Source organism: Xiphophorus maculatus, chromosome 20 (genome assembly GCF_002775205.1).
Source record: "Xiphophorus maculatus strain JP 163 A chromosome 20, X_maculatus-5.0-male, whole genome shotgun sequence".
Classification (NCBI taxonomy): domain Eukaryota; kingdom Metazoa; phylum Chordata; class Actinopteri; order Cyprinodontiformes; family Poeciliidae; genus Xiphophorus; species Xiphophorus maculatus.
This window is the reverse complement of record NC_036462.1, coordinates 14,202,855-14,219,612: the sequence shown is the minus strand read 5'-3', so window position 1 is coordinate 14,219,612 and position 16,758 is coordinate 14,202,855. Positions and strand designations below refer to the sequence as shown.

Below are 16,758 nucleotides of genomic sequence, written 5' to 3'. Positions count from 1 at the left end.
GAGGCAGGTGAAGTGATGCACCCATCATGCCTAGTGCCTACTGTACAAGCCTGTGGGGGCAGTGCTATGATCTGGGGTTGCTGCAGTTGGTCAGGTCTAGGTTCAGCAACATTGTGTGCCCAAAGAATGAGGTCAGCTGACTACCTGAATATACTGAATGACCAGGTTATTCCATCAATGGATTTTGTCTTCCCAAATGGAACGGGCATATTCCAAGCTGACAATGCCAGGATTCATCAGGCTCACATTGTGAAAGAGTGGTTCAGGGAGCATGAGACATCTTTTTCACACATGGATTGGCCACCACAGAGTCCAGACCTTAACCCCATTGAGAATCTTTGGGATGTGCTGGAGAAGGCTTTGCGCAATGGTCAGACTCTCCCATCATCAATACAAGATCTTGGTGAAAGATTAATGCAACACTGGATGGAAATAAATCTTGTGACACTGCAGAAGCTTATTGAAACAATGCCACAGCGAATGCGGGCTGTAATCAAAGCTAAAGGCGGTCCAACAAAATATTAGAGAGTGTGACCATTTTTTGGTGGCGACTTTTTTTTTGGCCAGGCAGTGTATAATTATATTAAAATGAATTAGATTCTAATTGGAAATAATGATGAAAATATGGGAAATGATACATGGATATTTCATTTTATGCATTTATATTTTCAAATTTGATGCATTTCTATTATAATACCCTTAAAAAGATGAAAGAAATTATCTTCAGAAGTCAACCAGCTGTGAGTGACATTTGAGGTAATTCATTGGTTAATGTATAAATGAATTACCTTCAATTCATTTATATGAATTGATTGGATTTATTCAATGGATAAATCCATTGAACACCTGGATAAATCCAGGAGGCTTCAGGTGTTTCTTAAAGAGCATTATTGAACAAACAGCATCATGAAGAAACACAGCAGACAGGTCCAGGAGAAAGTTGGTTTGCCTGTCATAACAGTAAAAAAAAAAATCTAACTTATTAAATGGTACTAGCATACCATTTAATAATGATTGATTAGGTAATTTAATGAATAAAACATTAAAAACAAATACAATGACATCTTTTCATGCTAAAATGCATCAAAAATATTATTCTTAAAACAAAACAAGGATCACCTCCAAATTTATACACACTAGGTGTAATATATAAAATCTTTCTGTTTCAATAGTTAATCTTGGTTTAAATTTTAAATCAAGCACAAGATCTCAGCAGCCCAGACCGTCAATCTTGCCATCCTATACTATCTTTATCCTTTCACTTCAAGAAACACAATCCTCTTGGCCACATTCTCCTCCCCGTATTTTTCCTGCAGCTTCTGACGGCCAACAGGATCGGCTGAAAGCAACAAACTGTCGTCATTGCGACTCCAAAATGGTTCTGAAACAGATGAGGGGTTCAAAAGCAAATCAGCGGCAGCAGTGAAGTCTCCACTGGTCTTTAGCAAAGCTTTGGTCACACTGACCAAGTCCTGGAAAACAAACAAATTCAATTAAAACCAAATTTTTATAACAGTGCAAGGCTAGAGGTTAAAATCTGCAACGCTCACCTGGTTGGTCTGGGTCATCAGCTCCCTGATTCGCTGCTTGTCCTCGTCTAACTCCATCTGAGTTAAAGAAAACGCTGCGTCTTTGTCCTCCGAGCGCTGAGGGTGATGTGGAGCTGCTGAGCCTTCGCCATCCATAGACTGAGAGTCATCTACCTGAGATTCGCTGTCAAATATGAACAGATGGGCCTTTGAAGGGTCGCTGATGAGCTCTGAAACAGGGAGCTGGACGGACCTGGCATCGGGGGCGTCGGTGTTCGGGACACAGTTGCTGCTTGAGCTCTGAGTCTGTGGCCAGGCCCCCTCTGTGCTGGGTTCAGCTTCAGGGTTGGGCTGAGCACCCGGTGGATCTGCAGATGAGTCTGAAGGCTGTGGAGCATCTGCTGAAGCAGGTGTTGTTTCAGCTGTTGTTTCAGCATTGTTTAGGAGATCTGGACCATCATTTTCATCAGACTATAAAACAAGAGAAGTATTTAAATGTATTGTAATGTTTGGCTTGAATGTTACAGACACACACATAGAGAATTTGTGAAGCACTCCATTTGTTGCATCTTTTTTGCCGTCATCATTTGTTTCATATCTGCACCGGATTCACAAATCAGATTGAGGTAAATACATGTAGAAGATATTATCAAAAGGGAGTAATTTGCACCTATTATTGAATCAGGTTACACTTTTCCTCAACTAAAAACAACCAAGCCAGTTTGATCAGCACAGATCAATCATGTTTCTAAAGTTATTATAATTTTTTTAATAGTTCTGTTTCTAAGCCTGTGCACCTGCAGGAAAGATCCACAAACATAAGGCTTGGATCTTTTGATTTAAAAAAAGAAGCAAGAATTCTGTTTTAAGCAATTTATAAAATTTCTTTAAATAGGAAAAATAATGTGTGAACATATGACTCAGACCTCACTGGAGAAAGGATCAATTATACTTTCTGTGACATTCTTGCACCAGAGTAACACCAACTTTCAGTAGACAGACGATGTTTTTCTCACATAATCTGCATCATGCAGCTCTGGTCTTTAAGACTGCAATGATATCTGCTCTGAATGTAATTCAGGCAAATGACAATAAACCCCAATCAGTGCATCTGAAAAAACACTATCCCAATTGTACTTTTAATGGTGCTTATACACATACATACACGCAGACATATACAGTATATCTTACCTCAAAATCATCTTCAAACTCTTTTGTTGCCATTTCAAGAATTCCCAGCTGCCTTTTCTCTTTTTTCTTTTCTGCTTTCTGCGGGGCTGAACTGGCTTCATCTGGAAAAACAAAGAAACAGATTTCTTGTCAAAACAGAATATCCTCAACCAAATTTACTCATGGGAAAGCAAGTGAGAGATGAAATACACTCTCTACTTTTTAAATATTTACATTCACCAAACCATCATATATTCATGTCCAACCTGGTTGCACAGTTTTAGTTTCAGCATCACTGCTGTTCTGCTCCACCCGACTCTCCACCTCTGCCGCAGCTTTCTTCCCTCTGGCTTTCTTTTGAGGAGGCTCTTCTGCTACTTGGGTTCTTTGGTTAGTTAACTTCACGGCAGCTTTAGTTTTTTTCGAGTGTGGTGGGGATGCTGTGGACCGCTCAGCCATGCTGGAGGCCGATCTCAGTTTTTTCCCGTACGGCTCAGGGGATGAAGATGCTGCCTCCAGCTCCAGCTGCCTGCGTGTTAATCGACGCTGTGGTTCCTCCTGCACCGCGGATGCCTCCAGCTTTTCTTTTGCTCTGTTAGGTGAACTCGTTATAGTTGAGGGTTTCAGCTGATCTGCAGGGGAGTTTTTTGATAAATTATGTTTTCGTGGGGAAGAAGGAGTCAGAGGTTCATCTTTTTCTGGTTCTGTTGTCTCTGTGCTGGCTTGGTTCTCTGCCTGTTCCTCAGTTTGACAACAGTGAGAAGTTTCACCTTCAACACTCTCCGATTGAATGTTTATATTTGGCTGTTCCTCTGATGTTTTGCTCTCTTCCATGGTAACAGAGGCTGTTATTGGAGTTTCTACATGTTCAGGTGTGACTGCTGCTGGTATTGACTGGACATCGATCTGTCGGGACAGGAAATACAGTTCTCTTGGTTTGCCTTGAACTAAATGTGCTATCAAAGAAAATCACATAAAGAAATGTCTTCAAATCATGACATGAAATATCTAAACAAAGTTCTGATTGCCCATGCAGCAGTACCTGTGTTAGTTCTGATTCTGCTGAATGTGTTTGAGCAGGATCAGCAGTTGCTTCACAGGAAGATTTTTCAGCATTAGATTCCTCATTGAGCTTCGCCTGAAAGCAGAAAAATGAACGGCTACTAATAATGTAAAAATAGCCCACAGCTGTTGTTTATTGATACAAAGCTACACTGTAGTGTAAATATATTTGTGCTCTTACAGATTTCTTCTGTTTTTGCCTTCTTGTCTTGCTTTAAGAGGAAATAAATATCAACAAAGCTTTGAGTGGCCTAGTCGAAGTCTAGAATCCAACTGAAGTACTCCAGCATTACTTAAAACATGATGTTGATCCTCAAAAATCCTTCAATGTGGCTGAATTGAGACAATTCTGCAAAGATGAGACAACTGAAATCCACCCACAATGATGTAAAACACTCACTGGAAATAATCAGGAATGTTTAATGACTATTGTTGCCGCCACAGGACACGCAACCCGAATCTAGATTTCAGGGAAAGTTGTTTTTTCACAAACGGCCAGGCTAGTTTAATTAGCTCTTTTCATCTTCATTCAAAAAACTCCATTTTGTATCAATTCAGATTTCCATCCAATTTTTGTGTTGCCAATAGTTAAAATCCATATATACAGCTGCATAGCTACACATTTTTCTAACAGTTTGGTGCCACTCAGTGGTAGCTATCTGATCTACAACACAAGGAGCTACAGATTTGTTTTGGTGTGTGAAACTCTTGGATCAGCTAACATTTTTAACTAACTAAATGTTATACTTTGCATTTCATAATATTACATTAAAATAACTTATGTTTGAATTTGTAAGTAGAAGCCAAACATATGCTGTTAAACAGTTATTAATATCGCACAATGATAACTCAGGTTACCTTTGTCTGATATTAAAATGTGTTTGATGATTTGAAACATTAAAACAAAAAGAACAGAAGAAATCTGTAAGTGGGCACATAATATTTCACTGTAATTACCTCAGTCTTCTTCTCAGGCAGCTTGTTGCTGTCTTCTTTGGTTTCCACCTCTGTAGATGCAGACTGGTTCTTTGATAGTCGGTCTTTGAATCTGGACTTCATAGACTGCCAGCTGTGACTGGTCACCCGCTGCTTCTCCATCTCCTGCCAAAGCCGGTTGCCCCCAGTCTCTGACTTACGCTTGCTGATGAAATTCAAAATGGCAGCATCCTCTTCAGGGGTGTAGGCAACTCTGCCTAATGAAAATTGAAGAGAGGGTAATTATAAATAAAAATCATGATACAACTAAATAATGTTAGAAAGTAACTAAACATAAAAATCTATTTAATTTAATAGAGTGAGACATTTTAGTTGATTTAAAATTTATTTAGAATTTTGTACACATCTACTTTTAGTGAGCAGAACAATTTGTTGAATTTGTCTGAAGTGATCTTGGATGCCATAAAATTAAGAGCTTGTGCAAGAATTTCACTATGTATGTTGCAAATATTTTTCCTGGAGATTATCACTACTAATGTGGCTGGCCCATCTTACAGTATGATATACATATTCTTATTTTTATTTTGCAGGTAGGAGATAGGGTGTTTTTGCTTTGACAATGTTTTTTTTTTATTTCTATAAATGGTGGAAATAGATAACTGGGAAATGGTGTGGCATAAGCCAAGAAGCTAATGTGATTCAGACTATACTACTTCTAGTCTGAATCACAGATTTCAATCTGAAAAATCTTTCAAATGGGAAGCTGAAGCCTCATGAAAAAAGTTCAAAGTTAAGTGTTGATGTTGTACCTCCTAACAGTCCAGCACGGCGTCCCCCACTGTTGTTTAATTTTGAAGAGGATCTCTGGATTGCTTTTGGATTCAGTCTATAATCATCTAAATCCAGCTGCTCCTCCTTCTTAATGCAGTCATGAATATACTGGGTGGAAACATAACTGAAAATAAAGATAAATACCAGTGACACAAATAAGAAATATTTACCACATTGCTCTCCTTTAAAACCTCAAAGGTCCGTCCATACTGTTTACTGACTGTTCTATATCTGTAATGTCAACAGTCCAACACCCACCGATGAGCATCAGATTCAAGAACAGAGCTGTTTTCCTCAGGATCAATCAGCAGGATGGCTCCAGGCACCTGGACGCTACATAAAATCCCTCCTCCATCTGTGATGAGCGGCTGCAGTTTTTGTTTGTGAGGACCGGGTCGCAGGAAGAAGGACATGGGTTCACCCTCCACAGTCAGGAATAAGACTGGAGAGATAGAGTGGGTTGGATCTTGCTGTCTGGAAGACATTTTTACGAAACCTAGAGAAATAAATTAAAATATAAAAAATGCTGTTAGTAACAATTAAAGTAGCAACAGCTCCTGACACATTTTTATTGTAAATATTTTAGCAAAAATTATGTTTTTTAAATAAGTTTAACAACAATATCATGTGTGCAAGTTATGCTATCAGTTGTTTTCCTGTTCAGTCAAATTTAAAGCTGTGAGCTAATTTTTTTCTAACAATCTCACTTTTCAAATAAACAGTGAGAGATAATTATGATTCTCTTTCTCCATTGAGATCAAGAGAAAAATTAACAAAGTATTAGTTTTGTATATGAACTTTGTTAATACTAGCATAAGAAGAAGTGGTAGTATAAAAAAAAGTTGCCACAGATCCACAAAAGCTTTTCTTCGTTTTTTAATTTCTATTGTGCCCAAAGAGCAAAGAGTTGAAAACCCTTTAACACAGGAAATATGAACTCAAGTTGAGGCAAACATGTCCCACAATAAACATCTATGATTTTCCAAATTACAGTTTCCTGAACTGCATTGCAAACAATGCAGTCCGATTTTAGTGGTCTTCACAAAAAATTGGTCTCACATTTAAAAATAAAAATCTTCAAGTTTCATATTGAGGGCTGTCAGTTGAAAGAGATCTTCTTCAGACAGACTGCTACAGATACTTCCTGCCCACAACCATCAGCATATACAACTTTTTGAAGATCCTTAGATAATGAGTTACAACCTTTACATTCACTGTAAACAAAATCATCTGAAATCAATTTAATTAATCTAGCTAAACACAAAATACCTTGCTAGACAATAACTTTAGTGTGTTTGATAAAAACATTTCTGTGTAAAAAAGACATCGACCTTATATCAGCCTAAAATGATTTAATGGACAAATTCAACACAACCATAGAGGAACTCGTGCAAGAAACAAGTGGGACATTATTTTTAACAGAAGTCACTAAGTAATTTAAGCATATATAACGCATTAGTTTAGACTATCGCACTATAATCAAACACATATTAACACATGAAAATAACAACAGACAAAATACAACTATTTCTACTTCAAATTCAGGCTCACAAACAGTTTTCACAAAACCGAGGTTCTGTATGCGTCTCCGTTTAAACACAGGTTAAATATTACATTTGCGCACAATACGGCTGCTTGCCAGCTTCGTCAGCTGTTTGCTGATCCACTTTAAAGCAAAAGAAAAACAGAAAAGCTACAGAAGCGTGTTAGTTTGAAGCGTTCACAGCAGATGTTTTCGGTTAACAACCATCAGCTAAATCTCGATAATTACTTTGTGCTTGACGTAACCCGAATACAAACTGTTACCGAGTTTATAGAGCGACTGTTGCATGTTGTCAACAGTACATGAAAACACGTATTAAGGTAAAACCAAATCCAGTACAAACTTACCGTGTAATTTGTTGTCTTTCCCGCCCCGAAAAAAACCAAAACAAAGCCTACTTCCGGTTTATCTTCTTTTTCGGTGAACTTCAACAAACTAGCGACGACTTATCGCCCCTAGTGTTTGTATCCATATTGCAGTAAAATGTGATTATAACTGACTAATAAAATAAATAAATAAATAAATAAATAAATAAATAAATAAATAAATAAATAAATAAATAAATAAATAAATAAATAAATTTGGGCAAGTTGTGGAAAAAATAAAGCCACATGGCGCCATTTTATAGTACAATCAAGTTACCTTCCGTTGTTATAAAAATAAATATCAAATATAACTTAAAATAAATTTGACTACACAATTTACCTCCTTGAAATTGGTCCTCTGTCTCTTTAAAAACTCCTGCTCTTTCTAAAACTCCGCCTTCAGGAAGCCATCACAAGATCGCTCCTGTATTAACCCCTTAACAATGTTTTTAACAGTGTTCCACTGAGAAGTAGCTTGTCTAATGAACTCATCAGATGTGCAGTTCCACCAGGTGTTTGCTAATTGCTAATGGCTAGTCTGAAGGAGCTGAGTGGACGAGTCACAGGGAAGAGGTTCTCTGTGAGGCGGAAGCTTAGAAGCTGCAACTACAAGGAGGAGCTGATTCTAGAAGGCAGCGCTAGGTCCACCCATGGGTTTTGCACAGCCGAATTGTTGCCTTGGAAGATTAAAGGATTTCTCAAATACGCATAAAAGAATCATGACAATATTGTTTTTTATGAGGGATTAACATTGTAGAGGGGTGAAAAACAAGTTGTTAGTAAACAAACCAAGAAGTAAGAAAATAGGCACCCCTACATAATTTTTCATTTTGTATCTTTAATTTCTCATCGTAATAAGTTGTTTAGTGTTATTTCAGTTAGTCCGTGCAATTCTACACATGGCCGCTAGGGGCGCTGACGCGTTGGTGACCAAGGAAAGATTGAGCACACCAGAAGAATAAATCTTCCTGTTGAAGTTAAAAGGAGGTCAACGTGTGTGTCTCGTCTTTTCCATATCGCAGGTCAGTAAAAATGTATTTTGAGGCATAAATGTGGTGTCCAAGAATTAAGAGGTTATAGACTCGAGAGTCAACTGGTGGGTCACTCTGTACAGCTTTGGATGGACATTGTGTAGAAAACGGGACGTATTTCGGGAGGCTAACTAATGCTAATGCGAGCGAACATTGTACACGTGTTGAGCTGAGAAACAGTTGAAGGACTAGAGATTGAGTTTATTTTGAACCTATTGTATTTTTCACTTTTGGAACGGTAAAAGATATTTTTCTGGTGTCTTTTCTTTATGGGTTATTTCAATAACACAGAAACAATGTTGTCAAACTCAATGAGTATATGTTGTGCAGAATAAAAATTGTAAAAGCTATTAAAATAGTTAAAAGCAAATCCATATATTTTTATTTTGAAAGTTGAAAATGTAAAAGGTCTGAGGAAAAGGGACAAGATATTTGAGTTAAAACAAAGCTGATTGGTTTGGATAATTAAAAGCTATCTAAAATATTTTGTCATTCAATAAAATTCATGATGGAGCATGTTAAAATAATTCTCCTTCGGTTTAAAGGGATATTGCAGTCATTTGTAATGTACTGAATCGAAGGGTTATTTGTTGAAGTTATACAGTGATACCTGAAGTATTTGATATGAAGTATTGCATATGTAGTGTTGTATTTGGAGTACGGTCATCATGAGAAGAATAAATTTTCCTGTTGAAGTTAAAAGGAGCTCAACGTGTGTGTCTCATCTTTTCCATATCGCAGCATCACACGTTGAGGGAAGATCACCTACTACATTACCCTCAGCCATCCGAGGTTGTAGGGTAACAACATTATAACATGATGTAAAACTCAAAAAGTCAATTTTACATAACACTGCCCCTTTAAGAGATGAAATGAAAGTAAATATTATAAAGGGTCTGTGGGATTTATTGCTACACGTTGGCTGAGATTGGAGCCCTTTCATCAAAAAAAGTTTATTTTTTCAGAGTGTAAATGACAAATAAATATGCATCAGACCAACACAGTTACAGTTCTAGAGAATTCATGTTAACCACCCTGAGAGAAAAATGATCCACATTAGCTGCAAACTTGCTCCATCTAAGAAAAATGACACTTCTGGAACAAAAAAATAGAAACTCTGTTAGTTCAGTGTGAGACGCTCCTTCTGATCAGACCCCAGAGGCTTTATCTGAGATTAATTACTGCCCCACTGACTTCAACACCTCATTATAAACACATTTCAGTTGCTTAAAACCAAACCTGATGTGTAAAACACAAACACAGTTCTCTTTTTATAGAATCTCATGTGATTAAATCCAGCCAGTGTCAGTGTTGTGGGGACATGAGTAATGTTTGGTTTGTGAAGACTAAGGCTGTAACAATCTGATGACATGCACATGGTTTTTCTGCAGCATAGTGGAAAACGTTGACCTCTGAATGTGCATTTCCCCTTTTTTCTTCTAGTTTTACAAAGTTGCTAAACTTTCTAAAACTTTCCTTTTCGTCATCTCAGTGCTGAGCAGAAAAATAAAAGTAAAGGATTTTTTTGTTTGGTTTTATGAGATTTTACATGTTCAGTATTAACCTTTTAATAGAAATTTAGCAATATTAAATCTAACTTTATACTTGTGAGGGCAATGGACTGAAACGTCTTTAAAAAGAGACAAGGAGCCAGACTGTTATCCTCTCTAGTTGTTGAGAGTGTCCTATCCAAAGAGTGAGAGAAAGATATTGCTAAATCCAGGTGAGCAAAATTAATGCCTACTGTGAAAAGTGTTAGAAGAATGAAATCAAGGCCCTTCCCTGGCAATTCTTTCATATTAGTAACCACATTAGGTGAAAACATTTTCATAGTGAAAATGGCTAGTTTGGTAGTCTCCATATTTTTGTCATTTCAGCTCATTACCTATCTTTATAGGTAGTAATGTAAATATGCAAATCAGGGATTGATTACTTATAGATTTACACTTTGATCCCAGCAGTAGCTAATGATGTTATGATCATTTTTTATGTGACAAACTCCATGCAAACTGACCCCAGGTCAGAATTTGAACCTAGGACCTTCTTGCTATGTCACTGTGCATCTACATATTGTAAGATAATTATATAAAAAGAAAGCAATTAGAAAAAGAAGACAATAAATAGAGCTCACATGTAGAAACATAAAATGCAACTTATTTACAGGTTTCTCTGAAGTAAGAAAATTGTTCATATCATAATAGAGGGTCAAAATCCTCTTTTTCCTTTGTTAAAAAAAAGCAAAAGAAAATGAACTCTAAATAAATTTGAAAACTAATTCTTCTAGTTGCCGATCCAGTCTGTCAAACAACATCTTAATGTAAACAGTATCATAATCAATCTTACGAAGCAGTATGCTACACATTCAAAACACTACTTTCGCTTTGTGAGGAAAATGTTGCGGTTATGGGAATGAATCGCGTTGGCCGGTTCCCCTGACCTTCCCTCCCTCTCAGTCCTGCATGTCCACTGCATTATTGTTTCTGGCCTCCACTGCTCCTCTCTCTCAGCAGAACAACCAGCTGCAACAATACAACAGCCGCTCCTCCACATCAAGACGTGTTTACCCACAATCTGTAGCAAGTAAATGGATGGGCAAATATTTACTTCTTCATGCTGATTTGAATCTATCTGTGACCTGAAACAATCAATCCATTCCTGAGCCAATATCCCAGTGACGTTTTGGTCGTCTGTACAGATAAGAGTGAACATTAATCTCCCACAGGATCAGCAGCTGAGGAGTTGGGACTGCTGACAGTTTGGGTAAGGTCAGGACACTCCTCCTATTGTGAGACTTGAAAGTGAGCAGTGTCAGCAGAGGGAGGTGTTGTATCATTTTCATGAACATCAGCCCTGACAGTGAAGCATATACTGTATATATATTTCCACAAGTCTCAAGAAATAGGTAAAAATAGGTAAGCTGAGTTTCTGTAAAAGATGTTATGATTTTAGACTCTCCAAGTCTTTAGTTCTACACAGAGAAAGTGTTGACGTGACAAAGTGGAAACTACTTAAGAACAAACTATGAATGACATATTTCTCACTTACGTTCACTTAATTAGTGGTGACACGTTGGAAAAAATTTACCCAACAGGTGAAGCTGGTGAGATGAACTACGTCGTACATGATATATCAAACATTTTTTCTTTATTGCAACATGGCAGTGAAACACAATGCTCTTCGTGCCGTTATTTGGTTTCCTATGGATTTTCATGTCATCTTACCATCTAATTTCTGGTCACAGATGCATGTCAGTGGTAAAGCCAACAATTGTAAGAGCAGATTTATTTTTTTGTCTTTGGGGATCCTTAAGGACAGAAACCTTTTTCAGATCAATGCTGCAGATGACTGATCAGATTATGAATATTTTAAGGAATTAACGTCAGTACTCTTGTTAGATCAATGAAATCAGGAATCACCCACGACAGTAACCTCAGAAAACTGTTTCACACAGTTGGAAAGTGAATGAAAATCATTTGACTCCAGGTTTGCCTTGGGGCACGACTTGCACTTGTCCGGGAATTTCAAAACATTGCCACATACATTGAACAGAATAGTTTTGCTGTAGCATCAAAGATTAGTCACTGATGTCAGATTGTAAATGCAAACTATGATTCTGATGTCATCATTCATAAACATGGAAGACCTTTATGGAACAAAAAAAGAGAACATTTTAATATTCCTGTATCTATGAAAGCAATGATTAAAACATAAAGCACATTTTTTCTTTAAAATGTTGCATGTGGTAAACAATTAAACATTTTTATTTTGTACAGACAAGTCCTACCAGATGCAACCCAATTTTCTGTGGAATAAGGATGTTGCATTTCCTTGTTATTCCTGATTTACCGGAACAATATTGTTTCCTTGTGCAGCTCGTGTGAAAAAGTGAAAAGGCTCTTTTGTGAGAGCCAAATTCTAGAGTGTCCTGGAATCTCTGCTCAATAACAGACCGTATAAGAGTGCCCAACCCCAAGGAGGTGAATGAGAATCCAACAATAACTCTCCTAGTTAGAGCCACTGTTTCTGTCATTGAGCAGTTGTTTTGATCTTGTAAAGTACACGTGTCAAACTCTAGGCCGGGGGGCCAAATCTGGCCCGCTGTAGCTATTTATGTGGCCTCCCAAACTAATAATTACATGAAGAGGTTTCTCCAGTTTCTCACAAAGTTCACACAAAATCAACAGATTCCTACATTTTTTCTGATTTTACTGCATATTTTCTCATATTTGGTCAAAAACCTCGGGTTTAAGTGACTGCTGCCTCTGTCTTATGTCACGTTATAGACCGTGGCCAAAGGTCACATTTAACATCGTACATTAGAGCAAATATCATAAAAATTCCTTACAAAGATTTATAAATTGGCACCACAAAATCTGTAATTTTGACTGCAAAAAAACACAAGATCCTGGAGGAACAGCTATTTTAACAGTTTAGTTGGTTTTATCAATACATTCTGGCACAACTGGCCCTTTAAGAATGTTCATATTTTTGATATGGCCCAGAATTGAAATGAGTTTGACACCCCTGTTGCAAAGGCACAGTTGACTTATGTGCATGAGTCACTCAAACCGTGCCTTATTTTGTTCAAATCCACTTTTAGGTATGGTGGTTATGTAAAATCTAATTGTTGAAAGTAATGTATCAGACACTTGACAAGTACAGTATAAATCAGTATGTTAAATCAGTTCTTGAGTTTAACACCTTATCATAAATTTGTGGGGTGTTTTCTATACAAGTATCAGATTTGATGAATTAACATCTTCAAAGATATTTTCATCAGCACACTGTCAGATATATCGCTTCAATATAAAATATTGAAGCCTGAATAAGGAAACAGATATTATATATTTTATCCTGGCAGAAGTAAAAGGTCTCTTATACTAAAAAAAAACAAATAACAATAAAACAAACAAATTAATAAAATAAAACAAACAAAAAAACCCTGCCATTTCTTAAGGACCTTAAACAAAAACAAAGCTTCCTTGTGCAAATCACACAAGCTTTCTTTGGACGTAGCTTAGTCTGGTCGACAGAAATATGCTTTCTGAATATTATTTAGCGGATCTGTGCAGGAATCTTGGCAGAGATCAGTCAGCAGAGACCGGATCCAACAAAGTGAGGATATGCTGACTAAACATTAAATAAATAATACAGTTAATTACCGTCACCGTCAGCCATCCACAGAGATTCTCCAGCTCTGAGCCAGAAACCCCCCACTGTACTGTGCCAATACAAAGACTTATTTTTAGAATCAAACTTCTCCTTCTGTTTCTCACGTCCTACAGGATCTTCTCCAACAGTTCAGCTGAGTTTTCCCTGTTAACAGCTCACTTACTCATCCCAATATGTTCCTATTAAAACCTGAGAAACATCAACACTGGTTGAGGAGGCCAGGGATGATTTATTTTCACAAAAGGTTAAAGATTATTTCTCTTTTTGTTTTGTTTTTAAATTATACAAATACTGGCTCGCATTTTTAATGGAAGTATTTTTGTTTGCTCGCTGAGGGAAAAGTCCCGAAATATACTGTAATTTAACTTGTTCCTCCCTCACTAAAAAGAAAACAATTTGGGCTTTATGAAAAGGAAAATGTGACATTCCTTAATCAGGATTAAGTTTTCATCTTATTAAACAAATGTTTCCTATCCAGACATTAATTTACTGGGACAAGTGGCACATTCTAATGCAGTGATTGAATTTGACATGGTAATTATGATGTTCAGTACTGATTAATAGACTGGGAAAATAGATAGAATTCTCTATTGATGCGCAAAATTGGTTCAAATCCTCTACTTGCCATTGTGGGACTGGTCTGGTAAAAACCAGCCCCTTGTCCTAAACTATTTGCTTCCTACAGAGGGTTTCGGCTCTCGGCTGTTGAGAAACGATTGCTTCCTGGATGCATGGAATATGTTTAGGTTTTACATTTTATCCGATTGCTAGCGTTTTCTTGTGACATATATAATGTGAAAGTTTGATGCTAAGAAGCTTGCCGGAAATTGCCTGTGCTGTAAACATCCATCTTCCACTCCAAAGAGATAAGTGCTAATCTGAACGAAACGGCAGTTAATGTTAATTCAATATTTTAAGGTTGACCAACACAGACTGAACAGCTTCGTTTTAATTCCTCCGCTGCTGTTGCTAAAACTATAAGTAGACTACAATTCTGAAAATCGACATCATAGTTCACAACTTCTTCTGTTCACTGTCTGAGCCTGTAGAAATCTACCAGAGACAATTCAAGTCAAAGGGAGAAAGCCCAGACTGTGCTGTAAATGAGAATGTTTTTTTTTTTATTGAAATTGCACAGGAAGGCTTTGGCCAGGCTATCACGCAATTACTTTGTATAGTTTTGTGATTACAAATTACATGTGAGTGTTCCTCAAGTCTAAGTTCTCATGTGAATTTTATTAAACATCTATAGGTCTCATTTTGAGTTTATTAAATTTTATCAATCAATCAATCAATCAAATTTTATTTGTATAGCACATTTCAGCAGCAAGACATTTCAAAGTGCTTTACATCATTACAAACACAGAAACACAATGCAATATAGAATCAATAATCAAAACAAAGCATTAAGTCAAGTTCCATCCATAAATTTGTAATTGATTACATTTCAAATACAATTCTAAACAGGTGGGTTTTTAGTTGAGATTTAAAAGAAGTCAGTGTTTCAGCTGTTTTACAGTTTTCTGGAAGTTTGTTCCAAATTTGTGGTGCATAGATGCTGAAAGCTGCTTCTCCTCGTTTGGTTCTGGTTCTGGGGATGCAGAGCAGACCAGAACCGGAAGACCTGAGAGGTCTGGAAGGTTCATACAACAACAGCAGATCTTTAATGTATTGTGGTGCTAAGCCGTTCAGTGATTTATAAACTAACAACAGTATTTTAAAGTCTATTCTTTGAGCTACAGGGAGCCAGTGGAGGGACTTTAAAACTGGTGTTATGTGATCTATCTTCCTGGTTTTAGTGAGAACGCGAGCAGCAGCATTCTGGATCAGCTGCAGCTGTTTGATTGATTTGTTGGACAGACCTGTGAAGACGCTGTTGCAATAATCAATACGACTGAAGATGAATGCATGGATGAGTTTCTCTAGATCTGGCTGAGACATTAGTCCTTTAATCCTGGAAACGTCCTATGATTGAACCTTGGGGTACCCCACATGTGACCTTTGACCTCTTTGATGAAAAGTCTTCAATTGAAACAAAGAAATCCATGTTCTTTATGTAGGATTTAAACCAGTTAAGCACTGGACCGGAGAGTCCGACCCAACTCTCCAGTTGATTCAGTAATATATCATGGTCAACAGTGTCAAAAGCTGCACTGAGGTCCAACAGAACCAGCACTGTGGTTCTGCCACAGTCCGTATTTATATGGATGTCATTGAACACTTTTACGAGGGCGGTCTCTGTGCTGTGGTGAGCACGAAAACCAGACTGGAAGGAGTCAAAGAGGTTGGTTATAGTTAGGAAGCTAGTTAATTGTTTACACACAGCTTTTTCAATAACTTTGCTGATGAATGGGAGGTTGGAGATCGGCCTGTAATTCTGCATTAGTGATTTGTCCAGATTGTTCTTTTTTTATAAGTGGTTTGATTACTGCTGTTTTCAAAGCCTGGGGGAAAACGCCTGATGAGAGCGATGAGTTTACTACTTGGATCAGATCAGCAGCAATAACAGGCAGGACTTTCTTAAAGAAATGTGTGGGTAAAACATCCAGACAGCAGGAACTGGAGCTTAGTTGACTTATAATTTCCTCTAAGGTTTTAAAATTAAGTAGTTGAAATTGGGTAATTTTTCCTGTATTTGTTTTGTTTGGGCACAGCATTGGTACTGACTTTATAGTGGATGTATAGATTAATCCTCTGATTTTTTGAATTTTCTCTGAAAAGAAGCTGGAAAACTGGTTGCAGGCGGCAATACATTGGAATTCAGGCGGTAACGTCACAGGAGGGTTTGTGATTCTGTCAACTGTTGCAAATAAAGCTCGAGCATTATTAATGTTTTTGTTTATGACATCTGCAAAGAAAGCCTCTCTTGCATGTTTTAGTGTTAAATGATAGTTACGGTGTCTTTCCTTATATATGTCACAATGAACGTGGAGTTGAGTTTTACGCCATTTTAGTTCTGCCCTACGGCACAGTTGTCTTGCAGATCTAACTGTTTGTGCATTTCTCCATGGAGATTTCTTTTTATCAGACACAACCTTCATTTTAATTGGGGCAATGGAATCAATAATATCTGAGACTTTTTTATTTTATTTTACGATATGCTGACGATGACGTACTTT

General features: G+C 37.3%; 1 protein-coding gene across 1 annotated transcript; it reads right to left on the bottom strand.

Annotated features, from left to right (window-relative positions):
* Positions 1-626: 626 nt before the first annotated feature.
* terf2ip (TERF2 interacting protein) lies at positions 627-7,488 on the bottom strand. Its single transcript, XM_014475944.2, has 9 exons — positions 7,419-7,488; positions 5,787-6,024; positions 5,507-5,652; positions 4,719-4,954; positions 3,742-3,837; positions 2,966-3,605; positions 2,721-2,821; positions 1,551-2,000; positions 627-1,472 (listed from the first exon to the last, which is right to left on the bottom strand). Exons 2-9 carry the CDS (start codon positions 6,011-6,013, stop codon positions 1,251-1,253), a joined length of 2,118 nt encoding a protein of 705 aa, XP_014331430.1. The 5' UTR covers positions 6,014-6,024; positions 7,419-7,488; the 3' UTR covers positions 627-1,250.
* Positions 7,489-16,758: the final 9,270 nt, after the last annotated feature.

What these genes read in the sequence shown, in the direction of transcription:
- terf2ip (XM_014475944.2), bottom strand. Translation starts at nt 6,013, where the DNA reads ATGTCTTCCAGACAGCAAGATCCAACCCACTCTATCTCTCCAGTCTTA. An exon ending in CTTGAATCTGATGCTCATCG is followed by an intron (nt 5,653 to 5,786) that starts GTGGGTGTTGGA and finishes CTTTATTTTCAG; the next exon opens with TTATGTTTCCACCCAGTATA. An exon ending in CAGAATCAGAACTAACACAG is followed by an intron (nt 3,606 to 3,741) that starts GTACTGCTGCAT and finishes CTGTCCCGACAG; the next exon opens with ATCGATGTCCAGTCAATACC.